Here is a 22,506-nt window from a genome sequence, read left to right as displayed (position 1 = left end):
CTCTTTCTCTCTCTCTCTCCTTCCTTCCTTCCTTCCTTCCTTCCTTCCTTCCTTCCTCCCTTCCTTCCTTCCTTCCTTCCTTCCTTTCTTTCTTCTCTTCTTTTTTTAATGGTGGGAAGGGTGGGAGCTTGCCTTTGTCAAGGGGCAGGGGAAATGGAAGTTAGGGAAATAGCAGGCTTCTGACCTTGATTGGTGGCTTGTGATGCCTCGGAGACATTCACAGCCAGTTGTCCACTGAAGGAGTTCACACCCATCATCCCTGCATGGACCGAAGTGTTAGCAAGGGCTGGGAGCTGGTTGTGGTTTCGAGGGACACTGTACAGAGCCTCTGCAATGTCGGCAGCTCTCTTCAGGATAATCTCCTGAAAAGTCAAAGGCACGTCTTTGTTAGCTACCCCAACTCATCTGCCCAATAACCTTTGTGTGCCTCTTCTCTGACATATTCTGTGCTCAGACCCTTACGTGGTCAACTATATTCCTTTCAATATCCCAGCTGACACATCTATGAGGTCAAGTTTCATTATCCTGACCACATCTTAGTTGGGGAAACTGAGGTTATGAAAGGCAAAGTGATAACTTTTTCTTCTTTAAAGTCAGAGCTGAGACCCAGAATGCCATTTGATGATGCTAAAGCCTATTGCTGTCAGTATATGACATATATGACAATATTGTGAGACTTCCCTTCTGCTGCCCATATAGGAACTCAGGGCTGACAATTCCTGTCCCCTGGTGCCATGCAGAAAAATGAAAGTCTGAGGATTAGTATAACTGCTTTGTGAGTAGTGAACTCTGGAGGGGTGGGGAAGGAGTGGGATTGGCTAGACTCAGTTTCCCAAGCAGCTTCCATTTCTTGTAGACCATTGTGCATGAAGCATGAATGGTACACTACTGGGACCTCGTTGTATATTTTAGGAGAGGAAATTAAATCCTTCTTTCCCAGTCAAGAATCATTTTAAATGGAGCACTTTTCCAGAAGGGCAAATAATTCAATAGAAAAGGAAATAGGAGTTTTACAAAAGCAAGAAAGTCTGAACAGCTCTGTGACAGGTCACATCTCAGATCCTTGTGTTCTTAACACATGAGAATTACTTTCATAGGCTTTTTTAAAAAACTGCTATCTCATAGAATAAGGACCCTGAGATTTTTTTAATTGAATTAGCAAGCATTTCATTAAGTTAGAGACCTAGGACACTCACCTGGTTGTTGTGGGGCATCCCATACAGGGCTTCGACCAGATCTGCAGCCCTTTTAAGGATCACTTCCTGTCAAGAAAAAAAATAGATTGTAGGCAACTGAAAGATAGTAGGTGCCCTTATCTTTCACATGACAGCATCTCCATCCTTTTGGTCACCCTTTGCCAAGGGACAGTTGTAAAAGCAATAGCTTGGGGACCCCTAAAATGGTGTTAAGTTGCCAATTCATCATTGTTCACATAAGCACTTAATTGAGTCAAGAGCTGAACATCATTGGTACTGCAAGATAAAACATATCACGCAATCATCTGCCATAGGCATGATAAAGCACTCATACATTATTGCTGAATAAAACTGTGTGGTCATTTACTAGATTATTATAATCAACATCATTCAGCACATGGTATGAATCCCTAAAATGTGTTTATTTTGTACTTAATTGCTTATTCCAGAAGCCATGACCTTATCAGACAGGTCATTTTTGAGGAATTTCCAATCTATCAGTCTTCACCCACTAAAGAAGCATGCAGCCTTAAGCTTCTTTTGTTTGTCTCTCTTGTATGGCAGAGGCATAGGAAGCCCACATACTTAAGGAATATGATGTTGATCAAAGACCCTTGCATAAGGATACTGTTGTCTCTAGAAGCCCCCACTCTGCCAGCATTCATGACTCGTAGTCTTGCTTTCTTGTACTGCAATTCTTTGCTATTTCTGTAGTGTTTCTGTTTCTTCTCTTTTGTTCACCCACTCTCCTTCTAGGTCTATGCTTTACTATTCATTAAGGTCAAAGAAAAAGTAGCTCCCTCTTCTTACTAAGCTAGCCTTCTGCATTGGCTTGCATTGGGTCCAGTCAATGGGGAAACTCTACAAAAACACACATTTGGACAAGTATAAGTCATTCTAAAGATGGGAGGTCAGCAAAGAACCACATCCAAGAATGAAAGGCAGAGAGGTGACTTATCAGAAGATCTGTTTACTGTAGTCCAGAGTTGGTAAAGGTGCAATGGATGCATAACTTTAAAATCGGATGCCTTGGAACCCGAATGGGAAGGCAGTGCTGTTTGATTTTCATACGCTCCAGACACTGATCAGAAAATAGGGCTATAATTACATTCATTTCCCTGTCATTGTAGCCTCTTCAAAAATCCTCGAACAACTCTTTAAATGACAAGCTTTTAGATATATATTAGCATTTTTCAATTTGAAATTCTCCACAATATAAGATAAAACAGTTGTCATACCGTAGTAACTACTTATCACATATATAATGTCCTAAATTCAAAAATGAGATAGAGGAGAGTTTCCAATTCTTGATAAACATTGATTCTTGCCTTAAGTTCCCAGAAATGCACCCCCCCTTCCTAAAATAATTCAGTCATTTTTTTTTTCATGTAGGAGGTAGAAAGCACAATATAATCAATGGAATTTGAGCCAATGTATCTAAAATCATTCCTTGACTTTTAATGCAAGCTACATGATAATTCACTACTGTTTGTTTGCAGGAGTATTTGACCACAGCAGTTAATAATTGACCAGGGCATGGGCACACTAAACCCTATTCCCAGCTCAAATTCAGCTAGTGCTGCTTCCATCAAAACCTTGTGGCTTTATCTGGCTCTGAGTAAAAGAATAAAACAAAAATAGTATCAATTTAATTCATTCATTAAAAGATTCACCATCTCTGAGTCTATGGTCACATATATCTCCAAATGGATATTTATGCAGATGTTTGGGCTCCACTAGGAATGCATTTGTCTCTCTTTACATTTTTTTTTTTTTTGAAGAAAGAAAAATACAGATCTCGTTTGTCAAACTCATGGTGCAGTATATAATTCAAGTGATGAGTTTCAGCTCTGTAACACTGTAATGGAGGTTGTAGCCACTCTTCTTATTTCCATTAATTGTACAAAATCAGGGAGATCTGAAGGAATGCCAAAATCTTAGAAGATTTTATAAATCTGAAAAATTGAATTTTTTGATGACTAAGTTTTTCAGTGATACACTAACCAAACCAACCAGAAGCTAGTCACCATTTAACCATTTGCATGTGAAGCACATAGAATCACTGGATCCTTTGGATCCTCAGTATCACCTTTTTTGATTCATGATGGTGCAGCTTGTTTTTCCAACCCAGTACATGTTCACAGGCATGGTATCAGCATAATGTCACTTCAAGCCATCATCTGAATTTCAAGGAGATTGAGCCTGATTTCTTGTCCAGAAAACTATGTTCTTAAATGATACCTCACCCATCTAAAAATGTCCTTCAGTGCAGTAACAAATTTGGAGGTTTAGGGAGACCACATTTGGTTTAGCCCTATCAATGTGATTAGGCTTCTGCTAGTTATTTGTGCAAATGGGAAGGAAGAAAGACATTCCTGGGCCTTCATGAGTTAGTGCCACAGACCTGCAAGGTGCTTGGATTTCGGTGACCAGAAAATTGCTCTCACCTCCATGTCATTACGTTCCCAGTGAACTAGCCCCCAAGCGTGTTTGTGTTGGGGATCTAATATATTGCCTTTCAATCAGAGCTGAGAGCCACTGAACACAGAGACAGAACATGACGAGCAGGTCAGGAAAGCAATAAAGATTTTACAGAGCTGTCCAAGGTGCTAAATTTACTCAATAATGGGTTTGGCACCATAGTGTTAACCTCTCATTTACTACCAGTTTGAGGGACTAAATTGAAGTAGCTGACTTCATTTACCTTGAAATGTATATTTTATGACATTATGTAAGGAGATAGAAAGGGCACTGCAGTTTTAACAATTTAAAGGCTAAAGCATGTTTAAGATGAAACTTGAATATTTATTGTATATTGCACTTAAAGTATATAGAATGTTAAAATGTATTGATTAAATTTGTAAAAGGCATTATAAAAATGACAGGTAGTATAAGAGATGTATGTCTTTTAAAATCAAATTGATAGTGTACGCTATCTCTTCTGTGGCCACAAGTGTAATTTTTTTGCAGTTTTATATGGTAATTTGAAAAATCTCTAATTTCACATTAGGAAATGATTGAGCTAAAGATGTTTTTAAAAAAGAAATTTCCCACTAGGGGAAAAACTGGATATTTCATATAGTATTTTTTGTTGGAAAATACGCCTTAAGTCCTATTTTGGTGACATTAAGTGGTAGTATGGCAGACACAGCCTTCAATTCTAATATAAAATTTCAATATTTCTCAAAAGAAAAGGTACTTGGCTAGTACTAATATCTAATTTTTCAAGGCATTCGTTTGTCAGAGAGATTTTCTCTTCCTTTCATAATGATAAAAGGCCCCACTGCTCACATTTTTAAACACAAGAGTAGAGATTAGAGTCTTCCAAAATAATTAATCCTATACTTGGATTTCAAAACAAAATCCCATTGGAGAGTAAAAACGACATCCATGAGTATCCTAAATATTGAAAATCTCTAGAGCCTCCTCTAAAGACTTTAATTCTTGTTCTCCAACCAAAATTCTGAGTCAGACATTTTTCTTTGTATGGCCCTGAAGTTTTAAAGAAACAGAGTGTATTTGTTCTTAAAAAACAACTTCACATTGATCTGTTTTCTCTTACAATAACAACGTGTCGTCTCTTGTCCTACAGTGTTCTCAGAGTAACGATTGTACAAATGGGGGCATTGGAGTGGGAAGGGGCTACATTATTAAACCTCCTGGGAGGTAACAGAAAAATTCTAGAGACTCCAAGAGGGGTGGGGTTCAAAGAAAGTTCAAGTGTAATTGCTAAGGCTTAGGTTGTGATTTGGGATCACAGCAGCTGAATGGGCTGCAAAGAGAAATACGGGTTTTTGGGTTTTATTTTTATTTTTTCTNTTTTAATCCAATCAGGTGGTGCGTTATATCTGAGTTACTTGTGGCCATAGTTATCACCTGTGAGTGTCACTGTCCAGCTACTTTGAAGACTTGTTACCCTCCCAGAATTGAGCTTCCCTCATCCTCCGACTAGTCCACTCTAGCCAATCTTCTTTCCCTGTAGAATTGGAGAGCTCTTCTCCATTCAGGTTTAAGCAATCCTCATGAGCCCAGAGGCAAGGTAGTGGGTTCTTTCTTCTCGTCTCCTTACCCAATCCTTCTTTGGAGCAACCACTTACCAATACCTCTCACTCTGCCAGAGACTGAAGTTAGCAATGGTGGGGTAGTAACGGCAGAGAAAGTGACAGAACAACTCATTCAGTCTTCATGCAGAGCCTCTCTGAAGCTACTGCTCAGAACACCATTTGGCAAAGAAAGAAATGAAGACTCAGAGAGGTCACCTAGTTTTCTCTTAGTGTACACAGCTAAGGAGTGACTGAATAGGGATTCAGACCTGCCACACTTACAAACCTGAGACCTTCACAGCTATTTTAATCAATCAGGAATTATTCCAGCTTTACTGATGCTCCAGTCATTTAGCTCTTTCCTCTCAAAAGTAATGTTGACCATACCACTCAGACCTGCATAGAGTATATGCCACAAATTATTTTGCTCTAGTCTGAAAGACGGCTTGCCTTCCTTGCCCACTGCTAGATGCTATACAATATACAATAGACTCTTTGAGGCCTTAGGCTCATCTAATTCACTTTCTAAGCTCCTAAAACAATGCTCAGTGAAATACAGGCCCAGAGAAAATTCCTGGGGAGGAGTCTACTATAAGATTTCATTGCCTATCTTCTCAAAGTGGCATTTAATTCAAATTTATACACCCGTGATATATTTACTGAAATTTATAAAAGCACATGAGTGAAATTTGGTATTCTATATGATGACTTTCTTAATCCAATGTGTAAATTCTCAAAGGTTTTTTTTTTTTAGCATCACTTTCCCCCTCTTATGAATTTGCTCTTTCATGCCTGCCAGCTTGTGCTTACATTTTTAATGTTGTGGCTAATAGAATAAATCATATTAGGACAAGTATCTCAGGTAATAGGCATCTAGCAACATGAGACTGGTCTTAGTACATATCAGCTTGTTGTTAGCTATACTCTCAAGCCCTTAGAAGATGCATATTTCTTTGCACATTCACCGGTAGCCACTGCAGTGACCTGGCATGTCATCTCAAATGTGCAGATACAGCCAGCTCATTTTTCCTCTCATTTCATGACAGTGAAATCACTAGCAGTTATTCTCCCATCCATGGGAATCTTTTCTTTATCATTTGGCCTCAAAGGTACGAAGGCTGTGCAACTATACACACACTCACTTGCAAATGTAGCTCAACGTTTTGCGTCCTACAACCCACCAGTGAAAGGGAAGATGGCCTGAACTTACTTTCCTTCACAGCACATATAAGCCACCTTCCTCAGCTCAGGTACAACCACACATTAACCCAGATATTTTAAAGTTTCCGAATAAGGGACGCACTGGTCACTACCACTCTTACATGACCTCAGTCAGGAGATTAACATATTGACGGAGGCAGAACAGACTTCAATGACAAAATCAAATTGATTAAAGTGATTCCTGAAGAAAATACCCAATAATTTCCTGTCATCCCACATCCCTCTGATACCCCCTAACACCAATCCCCTTTCTCTTCTCAGGGAACTCAGAGTGCAACGGGTCAGATACCAGCAATATCAAATGAAACAGAGTAAGGGATTCCCTCCTGCCTTGGGACTGGTCAGCATCTATTAAGGAAATCAGCACTGACTGCCGACTTTATAGTAGGGCCCAGATTTTGCCCAGCTCACTAGATTTGTGGGTGCTGGCTCTTTTTCTTCTTGCTTCAGAAAGCCCAGGTGACATTATTGATTGCAGTGCCCCAACAGTGAAAAAGCTGATGAGGAGTTTTCAGGATCTTTTTCCCCACCCTGCTGAACGCACCAAGCTATAAACAGCAGTCGTATCGAGGTGGGTTTCTTTGGAGGAGAGGTTTATATCCTAACTTCTTCTATGTTTATTCGGCCAAATGGAAAATTCCACAATGGGAGACTCTGCATTCTAAAAATTCAGAATAATGAGGCCAGCAAGGAGACTGGTGAGACAGACCAAAACAACACTTGGGCACTGCTCAGTTTCCTATCCTCGGAGAGACATTCCCCACATTTTTTCATTTTTCTTGCAATATGAAACTTCTTGAAAGAGAGTTTCCCGCACATCATTAGAGGCCCTTGGTGTCACACTTTAACACTCTTCACTCAGAAGCCCTGTGACTGCAAAGAGTCACTTACATTTAGCATGGATATAATTAAGCATGTTTCTGTTGAAAGGGGCACTCTCATTATGGCTAAGGACCACTTTAGAGTAAATTGAAATGGAAAGGAATAGCACAGAGGAGGTGGAGGTAGCAAGTGGATATTTCCAGGGACGCATAAAATGCCAAATGTGTAACAATTAGATTTTACAGCTTTGCACTCTAAAGACTTCAGAGTGTTTTATTATATAAGGAGACTCAGCTGGGGCTGGGGCAATGGCTCAGTCAAGAAAGAGCTTGCCTCACCAGCATGAGGACCGGGGTTCAATCCCCAAGCTCTACATAAGCCAGGTATAGTTTTGTGTGTATGTAACCCTAGAGCTTGGACAGCAGAAAAGGATAGATCCTTGGGGCTCTCTGGTCAACCAGCATAGCTGACCAGGGAGCAGAGAATTCAGTGAGGGACCTTATCTGAAAAAAAAAAAAAAAAAAAAAAAAAAAANAAAAAAAAAAAAAAAAAAAAAAAAAAAAACCTGAAAAGTAAGAATACACCAATCATCAACCTTTGGCCTTCATAGGTAACATGTACATGTGCCACCACACACACACACACACACACACACACACACACACACTTTTTCTTCCAAATACATACATACATACATACAAACAAACATACATACATACACACACACACACACACACACACACACATACATACATACATTTATACTCACCTGCACCTATGGCTACCCTACAGAATAGAATACTTTTTGGTCCATTAACTTGTTATCACCTTAAAAAGCAATACAATTTAAATTCCAAAACCTGTATCCATGTGCATAGTAAAACCATCAATTTTTTAAAAATTTTTCTCTCTCTCTCTCTCTCTGTGTGTGTGTGTGTGTGTGTGTGTGTGTGTGTGTGTGTGTGTGTGTGTGTGAAGAGGGCATCAGATCCTCTGAAGTGGTTGTGTACTACCTGATGTCAGTGCTGAAAATCAAACTTTGGCCCTCTGGAAGAGCCACAGACATTCTTAACCATTGTACCATCTCTCAAGTCTCCCAAGCGTTCTGTATTTTTAAAAGTCTATTGTTACTACTATCAGGGTACAAGCACCCTACTGCAGAGCACACACAGGAGAGGCTCGCGATTATATTTTGACTTTTTGTGTTCACATTAGATGCTCTCTTACTTCCCAAATGTCCGATGATGTGTTGTCGCCCAGTGGGGCTGGAGACATACCAGAAAGCTCGCTTGTTACAGTCAGGGGTGCAGGAGCCTTCTAAATGATGTGAGATTAAAATCTGTTGTAAGCTAACATGTCTGGATCCACGTAAGACATCCTAACTTACATGATTGACTTTTACAGTGGAAAGAAAAAGGCTGTTTTCCAGCAGCTGTTATTGCCTCAATGGGGGGGAAAAATCAATGAAACTGAAATGAACAAGAGATTTTGTCTGAGCTGCAGCTAATACCACTGAAGAGCTATGGATATTAAAAGGTCAACAAATAAATTAGCCAGAGTGTTATGAAATGAATGATTTGGCTTATAATTTTATTGAGTGAAAATTGTTCCCTGCCTATTAGACCAGGTAATTTTTATCTGGTGCCTCAATGACTGTTCCATAAGCAATAATACAGTTGTAAGAGCTGCCGGTTCGATCGTGTGACCTCTGAGAAGGTAGCCAGGACAGCCGACTTCCCGATGATGGATAACGTAGCTTGGTCTCCAGGAGGTGCCAGGCCTCCCTTCCTGCAAGGGATCTCATAAAAGAAACATTACAACTTGATTCATTTTACCAAAATGTTCGACTTTTCGGGTGTCAGCAGTTACGTGTAAATTGTGAAACCGGCATTCCTGGGAAGAGTCGCAACAATGGTCCCCCCCCCCCATTCTGGTCTCTGAGCTTTCTCTTCTAAATGGTGTCATGGTAATTGGTGAATGGGAACCTGGGGTGCTTCCTGCCGCACATACAGTGAAGAATGGTATCTGTGCCCTTGTGGATGTGACCTGCTCTGAGGTACAAAGCTGAACCTGGCCACCCCTAGCTGCCTCTTCTCATTGCGATTCATTGTGCTGGTTTAAGACCAACGCTCTGGGTTAGGTCCTGCCGAGTGGCCTTGGAAATCGACTTTCTGATCAGGATAAAAGGCTCTGCTGAAAGAGAAAACTCTGGACAGAGATGCCTTTTTCAGGGGTAGGTTGTAAAGTGAGCACACGAAACAAAAGCTGCCTAGAGTCAAAATTACCCTTGAAAATCTTTTAAGTCACCTTTAAGTTACCAAGGCTGCGGCTTTCAGAGATGCGCGCGCACGCACACACACACACACACAAAAAGCCAAATATTATTTCTGTCTCTCTTTGTCTTTGGGCCCTGGCTTCCCTTCCCTTAGGGCAAGATGAAATTAATATGTAGCTTAAGAAAAGGCCTTGGAATGTGAGCAGATGATATGCTTGTCGCATGTGCATATGAAGTATATGTATGTGAATGTGTGTGCAAAATGCATGTGTGTTTACATTGATGTTAAACTTAAGTGGTAGATAAGAATGCTGTTTATTTTGGCTTTGTTAAGTTATTGAACAATACTGGCTATTATATGTATATCTGGATGAATGGTATCTGAGAGTTATATTTTCCAAGGCTTAAGGGATAATTTTGAGTACATTCTGCAGTCAAAATCCAGTGCCTTTGGCTGGAAATGTGACTTGCTTTGTAGAGTTCTTGTCTAGCATGCATAAAGCCTTGGGTTTGAACATCAACAGTGCATATAACTGGGTACAATGGTATATATCAATAATCTCAAAATTCAGAGGCAAATGCAGGAAGATCCGAAGTTAAAGACCATTTTTGGCTATATAGCAAATTTGAGGCAAGCCTGGGATATATGATACCCTGTCTCCAAAATATTAAAAATAAATTAATTAATTAAAAAGAAAAAAATCCAGCAGTTTGCAAGGTGGAGACATGGCTCCAAGGTTAAGAGTGGGTACTGCTCATGCAAAGGACTGGATTTCAATTTCCAGGATCCATGTGGGTGGCTTACAACCATCTCAATAACTCTAGCTCCAGGAGATCCAACACCTCTAACCTTTATGGGCATCTGTATTCACTTGGATACACACATGCAAGCATGTACATGTGAAAGGATATATATATACACGTGTATACACATGTGCATGCACATGTGTGTGCACACACACATACGCACATGCACACACACACACACACACACACACACACACACACTAAATTTTTTATAAACCCCCAGTGATCCTAGACTGCTGGGAACTCAGCACTTGTTACTCCAATGCTTAACTGCAATGTTACTCAGGGCCGAAGGCGGTGAACAAGAATTCTGACCTTGCCAGTGCTCTTATGATTTTAGCCTTGAAGAGAATCAATCCCTAGAGGCTGGAAGATGGAAATGGCTTTACCCCTTCCTCCTCCTTTTCTTATATGGGGTATGGGTATGAGATAGGTTAACCTAAATTTCCTTCTTCAAGAGCTCAGTGGTCAAAGAGCACCTGAGCGAGTCGTAGGCTTCAGCTGGTGGGCAGCTGTTCCTATGAGCTCTAACCACACAGACTGGACAGCCAAACACAACGAGTTCTCTCTCTGGATGCTCTGTGTGTGACCCTAATTCTTGCTACCATTTTCACCTAGCTCGGCCATTTGTGAGCGAACCTTGGTCAGTGCCACCACATCTCTCCTCCACCCAATTGAGGTGAGAGATTTTGAAACGGGCATGCAACCTAGCCTCTCTTTAGAGTTCCATTTAATACCTTTCCAGAGTCGGTGCTTAGGGACTCAGGCACTAGATCTAAAGTTCGATGGGGTTGGCTCAAATCCATACCGTGCTACTTGTAAGTAGTGTGAACACATGCCTCTGTCTCCTTCTCTATAAAACGGGGCGATGCCAGCACCTGCTCCAGCCAGTTATACACAGTGAGTACCTACCAAGCCAACAATATTGACAATCCCCACTTCTTTTACAGATCAGTGTGGCAAAGTACAGGCATTCTTGTACTCTATGGTGTTGTGATTGGGACGGAATCATGTCTGTAAAACACTGAAGGCCACTGTGGCGGGCCAGTGTTGAGATAGCATGGAAAGGTGGGGAGCCTCTGCTCTCTGGCTGCTCAAGCTGCAATCCGAAGCCTCTGCTTTGTCCTGTGTAAGCCACCACCGCCTGAGCACCACCACATTACTTTCCTCTCGGGCTCTGCCTGCTCATCCCCAAAAGGGATATACACCAGTAAGAAGCAGAAAACTAGATTGTAAAATAAGTTGGCAAAAGATGAAAATCATCTAAACAAGTAAAATTACTATTTTGTGAGGCCCCTGTGACATATTGGTGGAGTTACAAGTATTCTTTTTTTTTTTTTTTTTGCACACATGAGTGTATGTGCATGCACACATATATGGGTGTGCACGTGCTGCAGTATGTGTATATATGTCTTTCTCCATAACCTCCCTCCACTTTATTTATGGAAGGGTCCCTTGCTAAACCTGAAGCTTGCCAAATGGCTGCTGTAGCTAACTGCGGGTCCCACGGGTCCCTTGTCTTTGTCTCCTGAGTATGAGGCAATGGGCAGACAACCCGCCTGGCTTCTTTAAGCAAACTCAGTACTCAGACTTGTACGGCAAGTGCTAGGTCATCTCTGCAGCCCACTGCAACCTCTTTCTCTACATAAAGTAAGCGCAGGCATGTGCGTGTGTGCAAATGCACGCATCCACATAGAACTTCAGCAGTACCCTGATCTAGGCTCCACTCCCAAGATAAGAGGATGCCGAGTCTGAAGAAAAGCCAAGTTCCTGAGCTAAGCACATTGTCAAAATGGGAAGACGGAATGTGCCTCTAAGTTTTCTGGCAGATGAAGAAGGGGGGGTGGTTGATGGCATTCCATAGTTTGGGCTTTGCTACAGACAAGAGAATGCAGACAGGATGTTTCTTGGACCCAAACTCAAGGGTGCTTTTCCCTGCTCTGGGGACCAGATAGGCCATAAGACTGGCATTTGTTTCTGTGCTTTTGATTAAGTAAGGTTTCTTGTATTTTCAGATGTAATGTTAATAAAGCTCCCTTAAGTAAACAAATGAAGGGCATGGAAGAGGGAGAGGGAGAGGTGACAAAGCCAGCAGAACAGGAAGACACTGGCTTTTCTTTTACCAAACTCCTTAAGTTGCCCCACTTCCTGCTGGAAGGCAATGTGGTTATGCAAAGATTTCTTATTTGTATTTTCACTGATGCAACTGCGGGTTTTGAATTACTGATAGTCTGTGCATAAAGACTAAGACAATAAAAGCACAATTAGAATACACTGTACACAGCCAGCCCCAGCTTTATTTTGGCTCCAGCTCTGTATGTATGTATGATAAATCGCTAAACATGAATGCTCTTTGGGGAGGGTGATTTTGGGGTCTCATCTCTCCACGAAGCAAAAAAAAAAAACACCAAGTGCTTGTGACTAGAATCTGAATTTCAATTTTGCAAGTGTACAGTTGAACTGAATAATCTTTGGCACAATGCAGTGCACAACTGAGCCACTAAATGGCTGATTTACTAAATTATTATTAGATGAGCCCTTGCTGTTCCAAATGAAAGTGCAGTCACTGACTTCCTCCATGGTGAGTTCAAATTGTTCTGTGTTTAAATATTCAGCATGAGGCTAATGTGAACTGATGAAATGAGACTATAAACATTCACTTTCGATACAAAGAGAGCGGCAGAGAGGCGGTGCATCACGAAGCCTTTGGAGGTGAGAATGATTTACACTTTAGGATGTGGCTGACAACTTCCATTTACTTTAAGGTACTCTTAATTAGCCCAGCATTTGAAATGACTGATTCCTGCGTTCAAGAAGTGCAGCTTCAAGGGGTCTGAGAGTTTCAAATGGTGATGAAGGAGAAGTTCCCATGAGGCCTCAGTGAGCCCAAACCTAGACTGGCATCCATGACCCATGGCTGGCTGGCTCCCCAGTACCAGCAGAGCCATGTGTCTATTTGAACAACTATAGTGTTTGACACTCAGTGTGTTTTTTTAGATTCTTCCAAAGGGTCTATGATCCTTGTGCCCTGTGACCCAACCCCTCTGCACTGTATCCCCATGACAAGCCATATTTTACTCCAAGGTGCTATAGACATATAGCCACACTCTCACCAGCTCCCTTACTGACACCTGCTGGAATCAACAACCACCTCCATAAACCTTTGGACAAATTGAAGCTCTCCTGTCTCGTGTCCCTTCTGAGGCCAGTTATAGGCAAGCACTTAAAATATTGTGATCACTTACAGCAGATTAGAATTTTTTATTGGCGCCGTGTTGCCATAACAACACGAAGACAGCAGATGACTTAAGCTAGGCTTGCAAAGCACAAGGCTGCTCATCTGGCAGTTAAAATGAATACAGTTCATTTCACAAGTTTCCCATATGGACTCTTAGTATATGGTAATGAGGAGACCATATGGTGAGAGAAAATGCTCTGTGAACAATCGGGATCCAATGGCTGAGTGGGAAGTTGGGAGAGATAGCCGAGTGAGAGATTCTGGTGTGCTCTAGGGGAGTTCGAGGTTTGGCTGGGGTTTTGGGGGGAATGACTGTTTCCCATAGGGGTTTTAAGTTTCTTAATCCATTCCTTAATATGTCGGCTGTGTGAAATGACAAACATCTTGCAAATTTTGCAATATCATCCATCACCGACTGTCAGCAGTGTTTGCAGATCTGACTTGCAAGAGATCCTTTCAGTGCGCTGTTCTTAAAAGGCAACAGTACCAAGTTTTTAGACAAAGTGCAGGAGAATTTAAGCGCTTCTGACAAGCTGAGACATTAGCAGTAATGATTTTAAAAACACTCACATCTTTTGCCTGCATGTTTAGCTGTAAATAATGCTGGAATATATAAAAGCTTTAAAGGAAAAATGTAATAAATACTTTTTATCATGTTTCATAAGGGATGAGAAATGCCGGCAGCCATGTCTATGGCTGTCTATCCATGCAAATGTATGGAGATGGATGGCCCCTACTCCCTTCACTACCAACCAGAGGAGAACCTGGGCAGACAGTTTGAGCAAGACTGTACAGTCAATCCTGTACTATCCATGCTTCATAAAAGATGAATATAAATGCATTAGTTAGACACGGTGAGCTAAATTAGAAGGTCAGGCAGGGCTGGGAGGGCTGAAAAATCACACAAGCAATGAGTGTAATTACTCTTTCTTAAGTCTATTAAGTGCTGTTGTTCTATCAAGGCTCTGGGGTATAGGACACGAAGAACAAGATAAAGTAATGTGTATTTATGACACCCACTGGATCAATTTGCCAGATATTTTCAGCTCCATAAAGCAAAATACACAAATGTGGCCTTTGTTGCTTTCCCCAAACTGCTTGATTTTCTCTATAAGGGAGGCTGGATCTTGTAATCAAACAGTATTTGCTTGGTACAGATTTCCACACCAGCCTCTCTCAATGAAGGAAGAAAGAAAAGCTACTGAGAACCTGCGGGGTGGGGGTGGGGGGCAGAAGATACTGATGAGGGAGAGGTAGCCGGAGGTAATTGCCTTCAGGCAGAAGTATTTGAGTTTTGAATAATCAGATCTGAAGGAACAGTGTAATTTTAACATACTGGACACAGGGAGGGTTTTGAACTCATAGACCCAAAGTTCAAGTTTGAGCTTTCTCACTTGCTGGCACTGATGTCATAGTAAGTCAGCAGACAGATCTCCTCCAGGGGCTCAGCCTAAATGCCTCTTCTGTGGAATGTGAGATGTATGTCATGCAGAGATTAGTGTCCCCACTTACTGGAGACTCCCCAGCTGCCTGGAACTTCTCTTTGCATGTATTATCTCCATAGCTCCTAGCAGCACAGTGAAGCAGCTGTTCCACAGAGGAACCTGAGGCTTCAGGCTTCCATGCACAAGGCCTGGGTTTGCCTTCCAAGCTCCTTGAGTGTCTGGCTGGCATGCTGGCTCACTTGGCCTCTCTGCTCTGCGGCGACGCCATCAAGCAGAGCTAGATTTGCAATAGGCGTGAAACACACAGTCCTGGCTTCCCAAGAGTCATAGAACCGATGTGCAGGATGCTGGGGATGTGCAGGATGCTGGGCTAGGCTCAAGGCCTGCTTGTACTGCCTGTGGGCTGAAGTTCACAGGCTGTGGATAAAGACGGGGAGGCAACTACAAAAAAATTTACACACACACACACACACACACACATACACACACACACACACACACACACACACACATGCTTAAGGTGATCGAAGCTGAGGGAGCTCCTTGCTCAAAAGTTTGTGTGGAATCACCGAAGCAATTAGCATCTCAGCTTCTGATTGGCCAGAGTCCTCATCCCCCTCCCCACCTCTCCTTTATAAGAACTCAAGCTGGACCCCCAAAGTCAAGGTTCTCCTGTCGGAGAAATTCCCAAAGTTATATGGACCCAGAGATGAAGGTTCATTCACCAGGGAGACAGGATAGAATACTATGTATGGTTTAAGGACCTTGGCCTGCTCTGTGTGCAAATGAAAGAAATAAAAGCCCTAACCAGGGAGGGTTAGTGTAATTATAGTGCCTCTCAGAGATGAAATGATTTACAAAGAGTCTGCTCCCCCCTCTTTCACTGTTTGGTAAGTGGGGAAGATGAGGAAACTATGTCTATTTTCCCAACTTCTTTCACAAGAGGGGATCCAGTAAAACAAAGCAAGTCCTCCTAGTTTGAAAAAAGTGCGAGCCTATATACAAAGGCATATTATTATGGAAAGCTGTCTGCGTGGTCTTTGGAGCAGTTTCATTTGACAGAATATGTGGGTGGTTGTATGAATCTAGCTTTGTCTATTCACAAACACATGGGTTTAATAAAGTGGGGTTTGTTTTTTAAGGTGTGTGGTCTGCAGCTCACTGAAGCACCCCTGTTTGACAAACACTGGCCAAGAGTCTGAGGAAGGCAGAGGCCCTTCCTAAGGCCCTAACAATGGGGAGTAGGAGTATAAATCTCTCTCAAGTCCACAGGAATACCTTGTGCTGGCTCCATCCGCCACTTCCTGACCCTGCCCTTGAACCCTTGCTCCACCTTAACACTCAGAGCCAAGAGGACAGCCAGTCTGCCCTGAGTCACAGGGAGAGCTTCCTGGGGTGGGCTTTTCTGGCCACAGTCCTTCCACAGTTGGAGGAGCTGGAAGCTAGCTGCAGTGTTTCCTTAGCACACACATAGCCATTGTGTTCCTGATTGCCCCTCCCAAATCCAGGAAGAAAAGGTTTAGTGGTTCACCCAAAGGCCCCCCGGGGACAAAGTATCATGTGCCTGAGCTAGGTATCCAACAGTTTAAAATCTAATGTGCAACGTAAAAATGCCTTTAAGTATAAGTAAACAAAACTCTACCTTATACTCTGATTTCTCTCCTATCCTTAAAAAAAAAAAAAAAAAAAAAAAGAAAATTCTGTTGGGCTTAGTTAGCTCTCAACCATTTAACTAGTCTTGGCTCCTGTTTCCATCCTTCTCTAATTCTACTATCCCCATTTTGTAGATGAAAAAACTGAGGCACAGGGGATAGAACATATATTTAATTGCTCAGGGGATGGGGGTTTTCTGCTCTCACTTTTATTCAACTGACACGTAACCAGCATTACCCTCTGTTACTTTATGTGCTAAGGGACAGGAGAAATCAGGAAGTATCACTGTTTCCACATGACAGATGGGGAAACTGAGGCAAGTACAGGTGAGGAAGGCTTTCGACGCAGGTCACGTGGCTAACAAGTGACTGAGGACTAGGTTGCGCTCTCAACTCTAGAGAGCCTAGGGATGAAATGCCAACCTAAAATCTAGATGAAAGTCAAGTCACTACCTCAATGGGAATAGCAGAGAAAGTTGTCATTGTACCCGTGACTCGGTTCTACCGTACAAAGACTAAGGTCAGCTCTCTATGTGGGCACACATCATGACTGTCACTGTTTGCACGTCATCAGAGTACTGCACGGAAAATACACAGAAGTTCTCTTCCTGCTGGACAGAGGGACCTACAGGTTAGTCTTTCCACAGGACACCTATGCCCTGGAAAGATGTCACTACCCAGTGTCACCATAGGCTGTTTCACAGTGAACCAAAAATAAGACAGGATAGACGAAACAAGGCAGGGGCCCTTTAAAGACAGAGAGGTAAACATGACCATATTATCCCTTCCCTAGAAAATAGTGCATTTCAGAACTTTCTATCAGTACGAACTGCATTTTAATGGAAGTGGGACTACTCTGAGAAACTAGAAGCTGTGTTCTTTCTCTGTGGTCAAAGTACAAGACAGGCATGTCTGCCTGTCACAGCCCCTCCGCTCTTCAGCATTGGTGGGTATCACACCCACCCACCCTGTTCCTCATCTCTAAGCATAGCCACAGGGGACAACAACAGGGTAAACAGGACCTTCTCAGACAGGAGGCTCTTCCTACAAGTACAGCCCCATACAGGGAGAATTTGACCATGCCCTTGTCCTTTGAAGAGGTCCTGGGCTAAGAAGGATGCTGGCTTTGGTTTTTAAGAATCATTTCATGAAGACATATAGATCTAGACATTACACACCTGTAGACTGTAGTGAGGAGAGGGCCTCTCATCCATTCAGTTAAGGTGATGGCATTAGACCACGTCATAAATAAAACCTAGTTTTGCTGTCAATTAGTCATGACAGCTAGCTTGGCTCTGTACTCTGAACCTCTTTAATTATTGTCTCTGTTGAGGCCTCATAAGAGTTTGCAGGAACTTCTGTTTGGTGCACCTCCCGTTTTCAGACATGAGCAGTGGTGACTGACCCCCCCCCCTCCCGTACAAACCCCTGGTCTCTCAGGTCCACTGTTGGGATTACCTCCCAGGGGAGCCACACCGAGCCTCGATCGCCAATTTCTGCATTGACAACAGCATGACTGTTATCTTGATTCTTCCATTTTATCTCTCACATCTTTGAATTTAATTTTTTAAGTAAGGAAGATGCTTTATCAGAAAAGATGTCTTATTTGACCAAAGCATCTCCATCTATTTCCTTTCCAGCTCTTTCTACCAGATCTACCAATACATTTTGCTTTGAGCTCTTTGTCCCCTCACTAGATGGTACATCTCTTTGAGCAGATAAAATCCAGAATCCCCTCTCTTCTTGAGAATCAATATGCCACACTGATCATAATCTAGACACGGGCTGAGTAAATTTAAATCTCAGCAAGGTACATGCTGTGTGACCTTGGACAAATTTGTCTTACCTCTCTCTGCTTGATTCTTTTCTTTCCTAAAATACTAGTGAAAGTAGTACCAACATACAGAGTTACAGAAATTGTAAGGTAATATGATATGTATGAAAATATGCACACCAGTGCCTATCCCAACATGCCTGCTACTTTCATCATCATACACAACGTACCAAGATCAGTAGGTTATTTATAAATTATTTTTTTGTCTTGTCCAAGAGACAATATGTCTTTGCCATTCTCAAATCCAACTTTCTAGAAACCATGTTCCAAAGGGGGTGGGGGTGGATTCTGACCTTCGGCAAGCGCTCTGGGTCACCAGGATGCCGGGGAATGACCTTCTGTAACCTCTGGAAACCGTAGTCGATGGTGGGTTCATTGAGTGCTATAAGGAAAAAGTCACAAGGTTTAAACATTTCAGGAACAGAAGCATGATTTTCAGCACAGATGGTGCAGATATAACTCTTAACATTTAATAGACACTCTTCAGTCTCCCATGGCCTTTCTACCCTCTATTTTGTTTACTATGGAGGGACTGACCCTCTTGAAGAAACAGTGGAAGGCAGAGAGAAGAGGGTTTCAGAACACAGCCCCTAGGGCCAAATTCTACATGGTTAATACAACCCTCAGTAAAAAGTTAAATGAAATTTGTCACAAGGTTTTAGGATTCACCCCATTGCAGAAAGCTGGGGGAAAAGGTCAAGAGCTGGTCTGTACATTTGAAGTAACAGCAGACCACACTGATCTGCATAAAGTCTCCTGGAGAGCTCAGTCGTCGGTCTAAGATCTCAGCATTTTCTATGCAATGAAGATAGTGGTGGGCAGAGTGGAGTAAGAGTCCTGTTTCCCAAACCATGGAGAGCATCTGCAGAGACAAGCACTAAACATGCCCTTGACTCAAAACCCTCCCATCTTAAGCAACAGACGGCAAGATTATTTGAAAAAGACCAAGCTCTGTACAGTATTAGGGTAGCCTAGCTGAGTCTCTAAGAATGATTTACTAAAAGACCCTGCGACCCAACTGTAATAATAACATTCGGAGACAATGGACCTCATTGTGCCCTATTGGACACACTCCCTTAAGCTAGACCAAATAGAAACTAGAGTCGATGCTATCGCTTTCAGAATTCCTTCCTAGCCTACAAACCATTTTGAGCCTATCTAGTCTGAGAAGGTAGGAAAGATGGCGAGACCCTCCTCTACCCATAGTCCCAGTACCCAGAGCTATAAGTAGGCAGTAGGAATTTATTTTATTTTATTGTACAGTTGCTTTTCTTTTCTAGTTTAACTAAGGCATTTCACTGCATATTTTCTTCCTTGCTGAATAAAACGACAGTCTCTGCAGCCCAACCATTTTATCTATACATTTAAAAAAAAAAAAAAAAAAGTTGCCACATTCTTTACTTAAAATGCATTTCCATTAACCTAAATTTTAAAAGTAAGATTTGTACTAACTTTAAAAAACTGTATTAAATTCAAATAGGTCCCAAGGCTAATGGAAGCAATTTGTATACCAACCCAAACTGACTGGCCCACTTTTCAAAATACAGGTATGATAATCTCTTGGTTTTAAAAGGACATTTAAATTGAAAGACTGTGAATTTAGAGCATAATTATACCAATAGAACCCTTTAACTTGTCAACTTGTAAATCTAAAAGGCTATCAATCATTGCTAAAGAGGAAATAAACCTTAAAATTCCTTGATTGACAGTGCTTACTTTTTTTATGTAAGAAGTGGGGGTAGCTGAATAAAGTGGCCAGAAATCCATTTACAAAAGTACATTGTTTTACATAGGTTAGTAAAAAGCCAATAACTATTTCTCCCAAAGACACATAAATCAGGGGAAGTACTTTTCCTTCACTTGTGTGTTTTAAGGCAGAATGAACTTCAAGTAACTTTATTTAAAAGTTCCCCCCTCCCAAACTAGAGTGACAGTTGAGGTTATTAGTAGAGCTGCGTTTTTATTTTGGATGACATAATCACTCTTGCAAGTATGAGATTTAGGTAATTGCCCCCTCCCCCACCCCTACAAAGAGTAAACTTTCAATCTGTGGAATCTTTCCTATGGAAATTAGTGAGAACTACAGCCAGGTGTAGTGAATCTCTCTGCTCTAGTAGATGAGTTGAGGCACAATATTTATTATTGCTTTCATTTTACGGATTCTTTCTAAGCCTTTGAGAAAAATTCTTTCTTCAGATTGGCTTGTAGAGAAAAAGTCATGGAGCTCTTTCTGCAGAGATGGTGTTCGTTATTAAAAGTTATTTAATCAAGATATGCATCAGAGAGACAGGAGTGAGCAAGGAGGGTAAGTTATAGATCATTCTACCCCACCCATAATTCTAATTGTCAGCAAAATGTTTAATGATAAACAGTACCTTTACACAGTTAAGAGTATCACTTTAGTCCCTGAAAACATTATTAAAAATCCTACAATTTTTACCTTTTCAATCTAGATAACAGGAGAGGTGTGGATCCACCCATTTCCTTATTTGCATAATGAATTCCTAGTGTGTCTAGAAACGCCGTACTGTTCATTGAAAAGCTTTTATACTAGGGTTGGCGGAAGACATAATTTTTCTGGCTATAAGGCCAACTCACTGTAGAATGACTGACACTTAATATCAGCAATTAAAAGAATCAATTCAAATATCATATGGAACTAATAGCAAAAGAGCTGAGAAGTCATTCTGTTGCCATGAGGAGTAATTGGATTAGACATATTAAACTTATTACTCAAACAAAAATAAGCATCTACGCTGAGAACATAATCCATGACAGAGGAGGTATTTCAAATAGTGAGGTTTCCTACTTTCTTCTTATGTCTTTAGGACTGGCTCCCTGCTTGCATTTGTCAAGTACACTGAACTATACTCTGTATTCCAGTATTGAATGTTACAATGGAATGGTCTGGCACTGTGGAGCGTGTTAACAATAAAACCATGCAAGACAAGGCATACTATTCCAAACTCAATGGAGCCTGCTGACTTCTCTGTATGTGCTGAGTAGGGGGAAAAATTCATGTGTGAGAGAGATTTGTTAATAAGGATCAATAGTTTTGTCAGGTCTTAAAACATACACAACTCTCTCCACAGAAAAGAGATTAACTATTTGGGAAGAGGAAATGGAACTGAGTTCAATGTGCAAAGCAGAAAGTGCAGAGAATTCTACAGAAGTAAACATTTCCCAGTCTCAGAATCAATGTCGTATGACAAACGCCAACTTAAGGACATTTCTAGTGCTAGGTTAAAAAGACTACAAGGGTATGTATCTAATATGGTGATATTGCAAGATTCACATTTTTAAAATGTGTATATGTGAGTACTGCATGTAGGATATGTGTCTAGGACACAAGGAACTCAAAAGGGGCACTGGATCTACTGGTACTTGACTTACAAGTGGTTATGGGCCACCATGAACATGCTGGGGACCAAATCTGGATCCTCTGCAAGAGCATCAAGTGCTCTTAGACACCAGGCAGTGTCTCTAGACACTAATGTGATGACTTTTGAATGAATGAATGAATGAATGAATGGATGGATGAATGAATCTACCTACATACCTATGTGCATAATAACCAACACTGTCTGTACACAGACTGACAAATATTAGTTGTTCCTGAAACTCATGGTTCCTGAGAAGTTTTTTTCCTTGTCTTTGACCCACACTTTTTCTGTTTTCATTTTTGCCCCCTGCACAATAAGCATGTATTATTTTTATAATCAGAGAAAAAGGTTAAGAGCAAGTAGACTGTTGCTGAGATGGAATCTGACCTGCTTGTATAAAGTAATGACATAAGAAGCTATGCATTAAAAGGAGTCTCTGTACACTTTAATAACCTTGCATGGATTATTACGGACCATAAGAAAAATAAGTAGTACACTTTTGCCCAGTTGTATAAATATGTGACTATTCATAAACTCTCAGAAAATCAACAGAAAGGGTAATGGGGGAGAATCATAAAGAAGGCATATTT

General features: G+C 41.4%; 1 protein-coding gene across 5 annotated transcripts in view; it reads right to left on the bottom strand.

The window, feature by feature from the left end:
- Positions 1-22,506, bottom strand: part of Ebf1 (EBF transcription factor 1) — a 387,719-nt gene that overhangs the window by 13,603 nt on the left and 351,610 nt on the right. For all 5 annotated transcript variants that reach the window (XM_021211996.2, XM_021211997.2, XM_021211998.2 and 2 more), the window contains exons 11-13: positions 18,827-18,915; positions 1,197-1,262; positions 185-362 (exon numbers count right to left, since the gene is read on the bottom strand). In XM_021211996.2, coding sequence (XP_021067655.1) covers positions 185-362; positions 1,197-1,262; positions 18,827-18,915 — 333 coding nt within the window. The remainder of the gene's footprint in view (positions 1-184; positions 363-1,196; positions 1,263-18,826; positions 18,916-22,506) is intronic.

Source organism: Mus pahari, chromosome 14 (genome assembly GCF_900095145.1).
Source record: "Mus pahari chromosome 14, PAHARI_EIJ_v1.1, whole genome shotgun sequence".
Lineage (NCBI taxonomy): Eukaryota > Metazoa > Chordata > Mammalia > Rodentia > Muridae > Mus > Mus pahari.
This window is presented reverse-complemented; position numbering and strand designations above follow the sequence as displayed.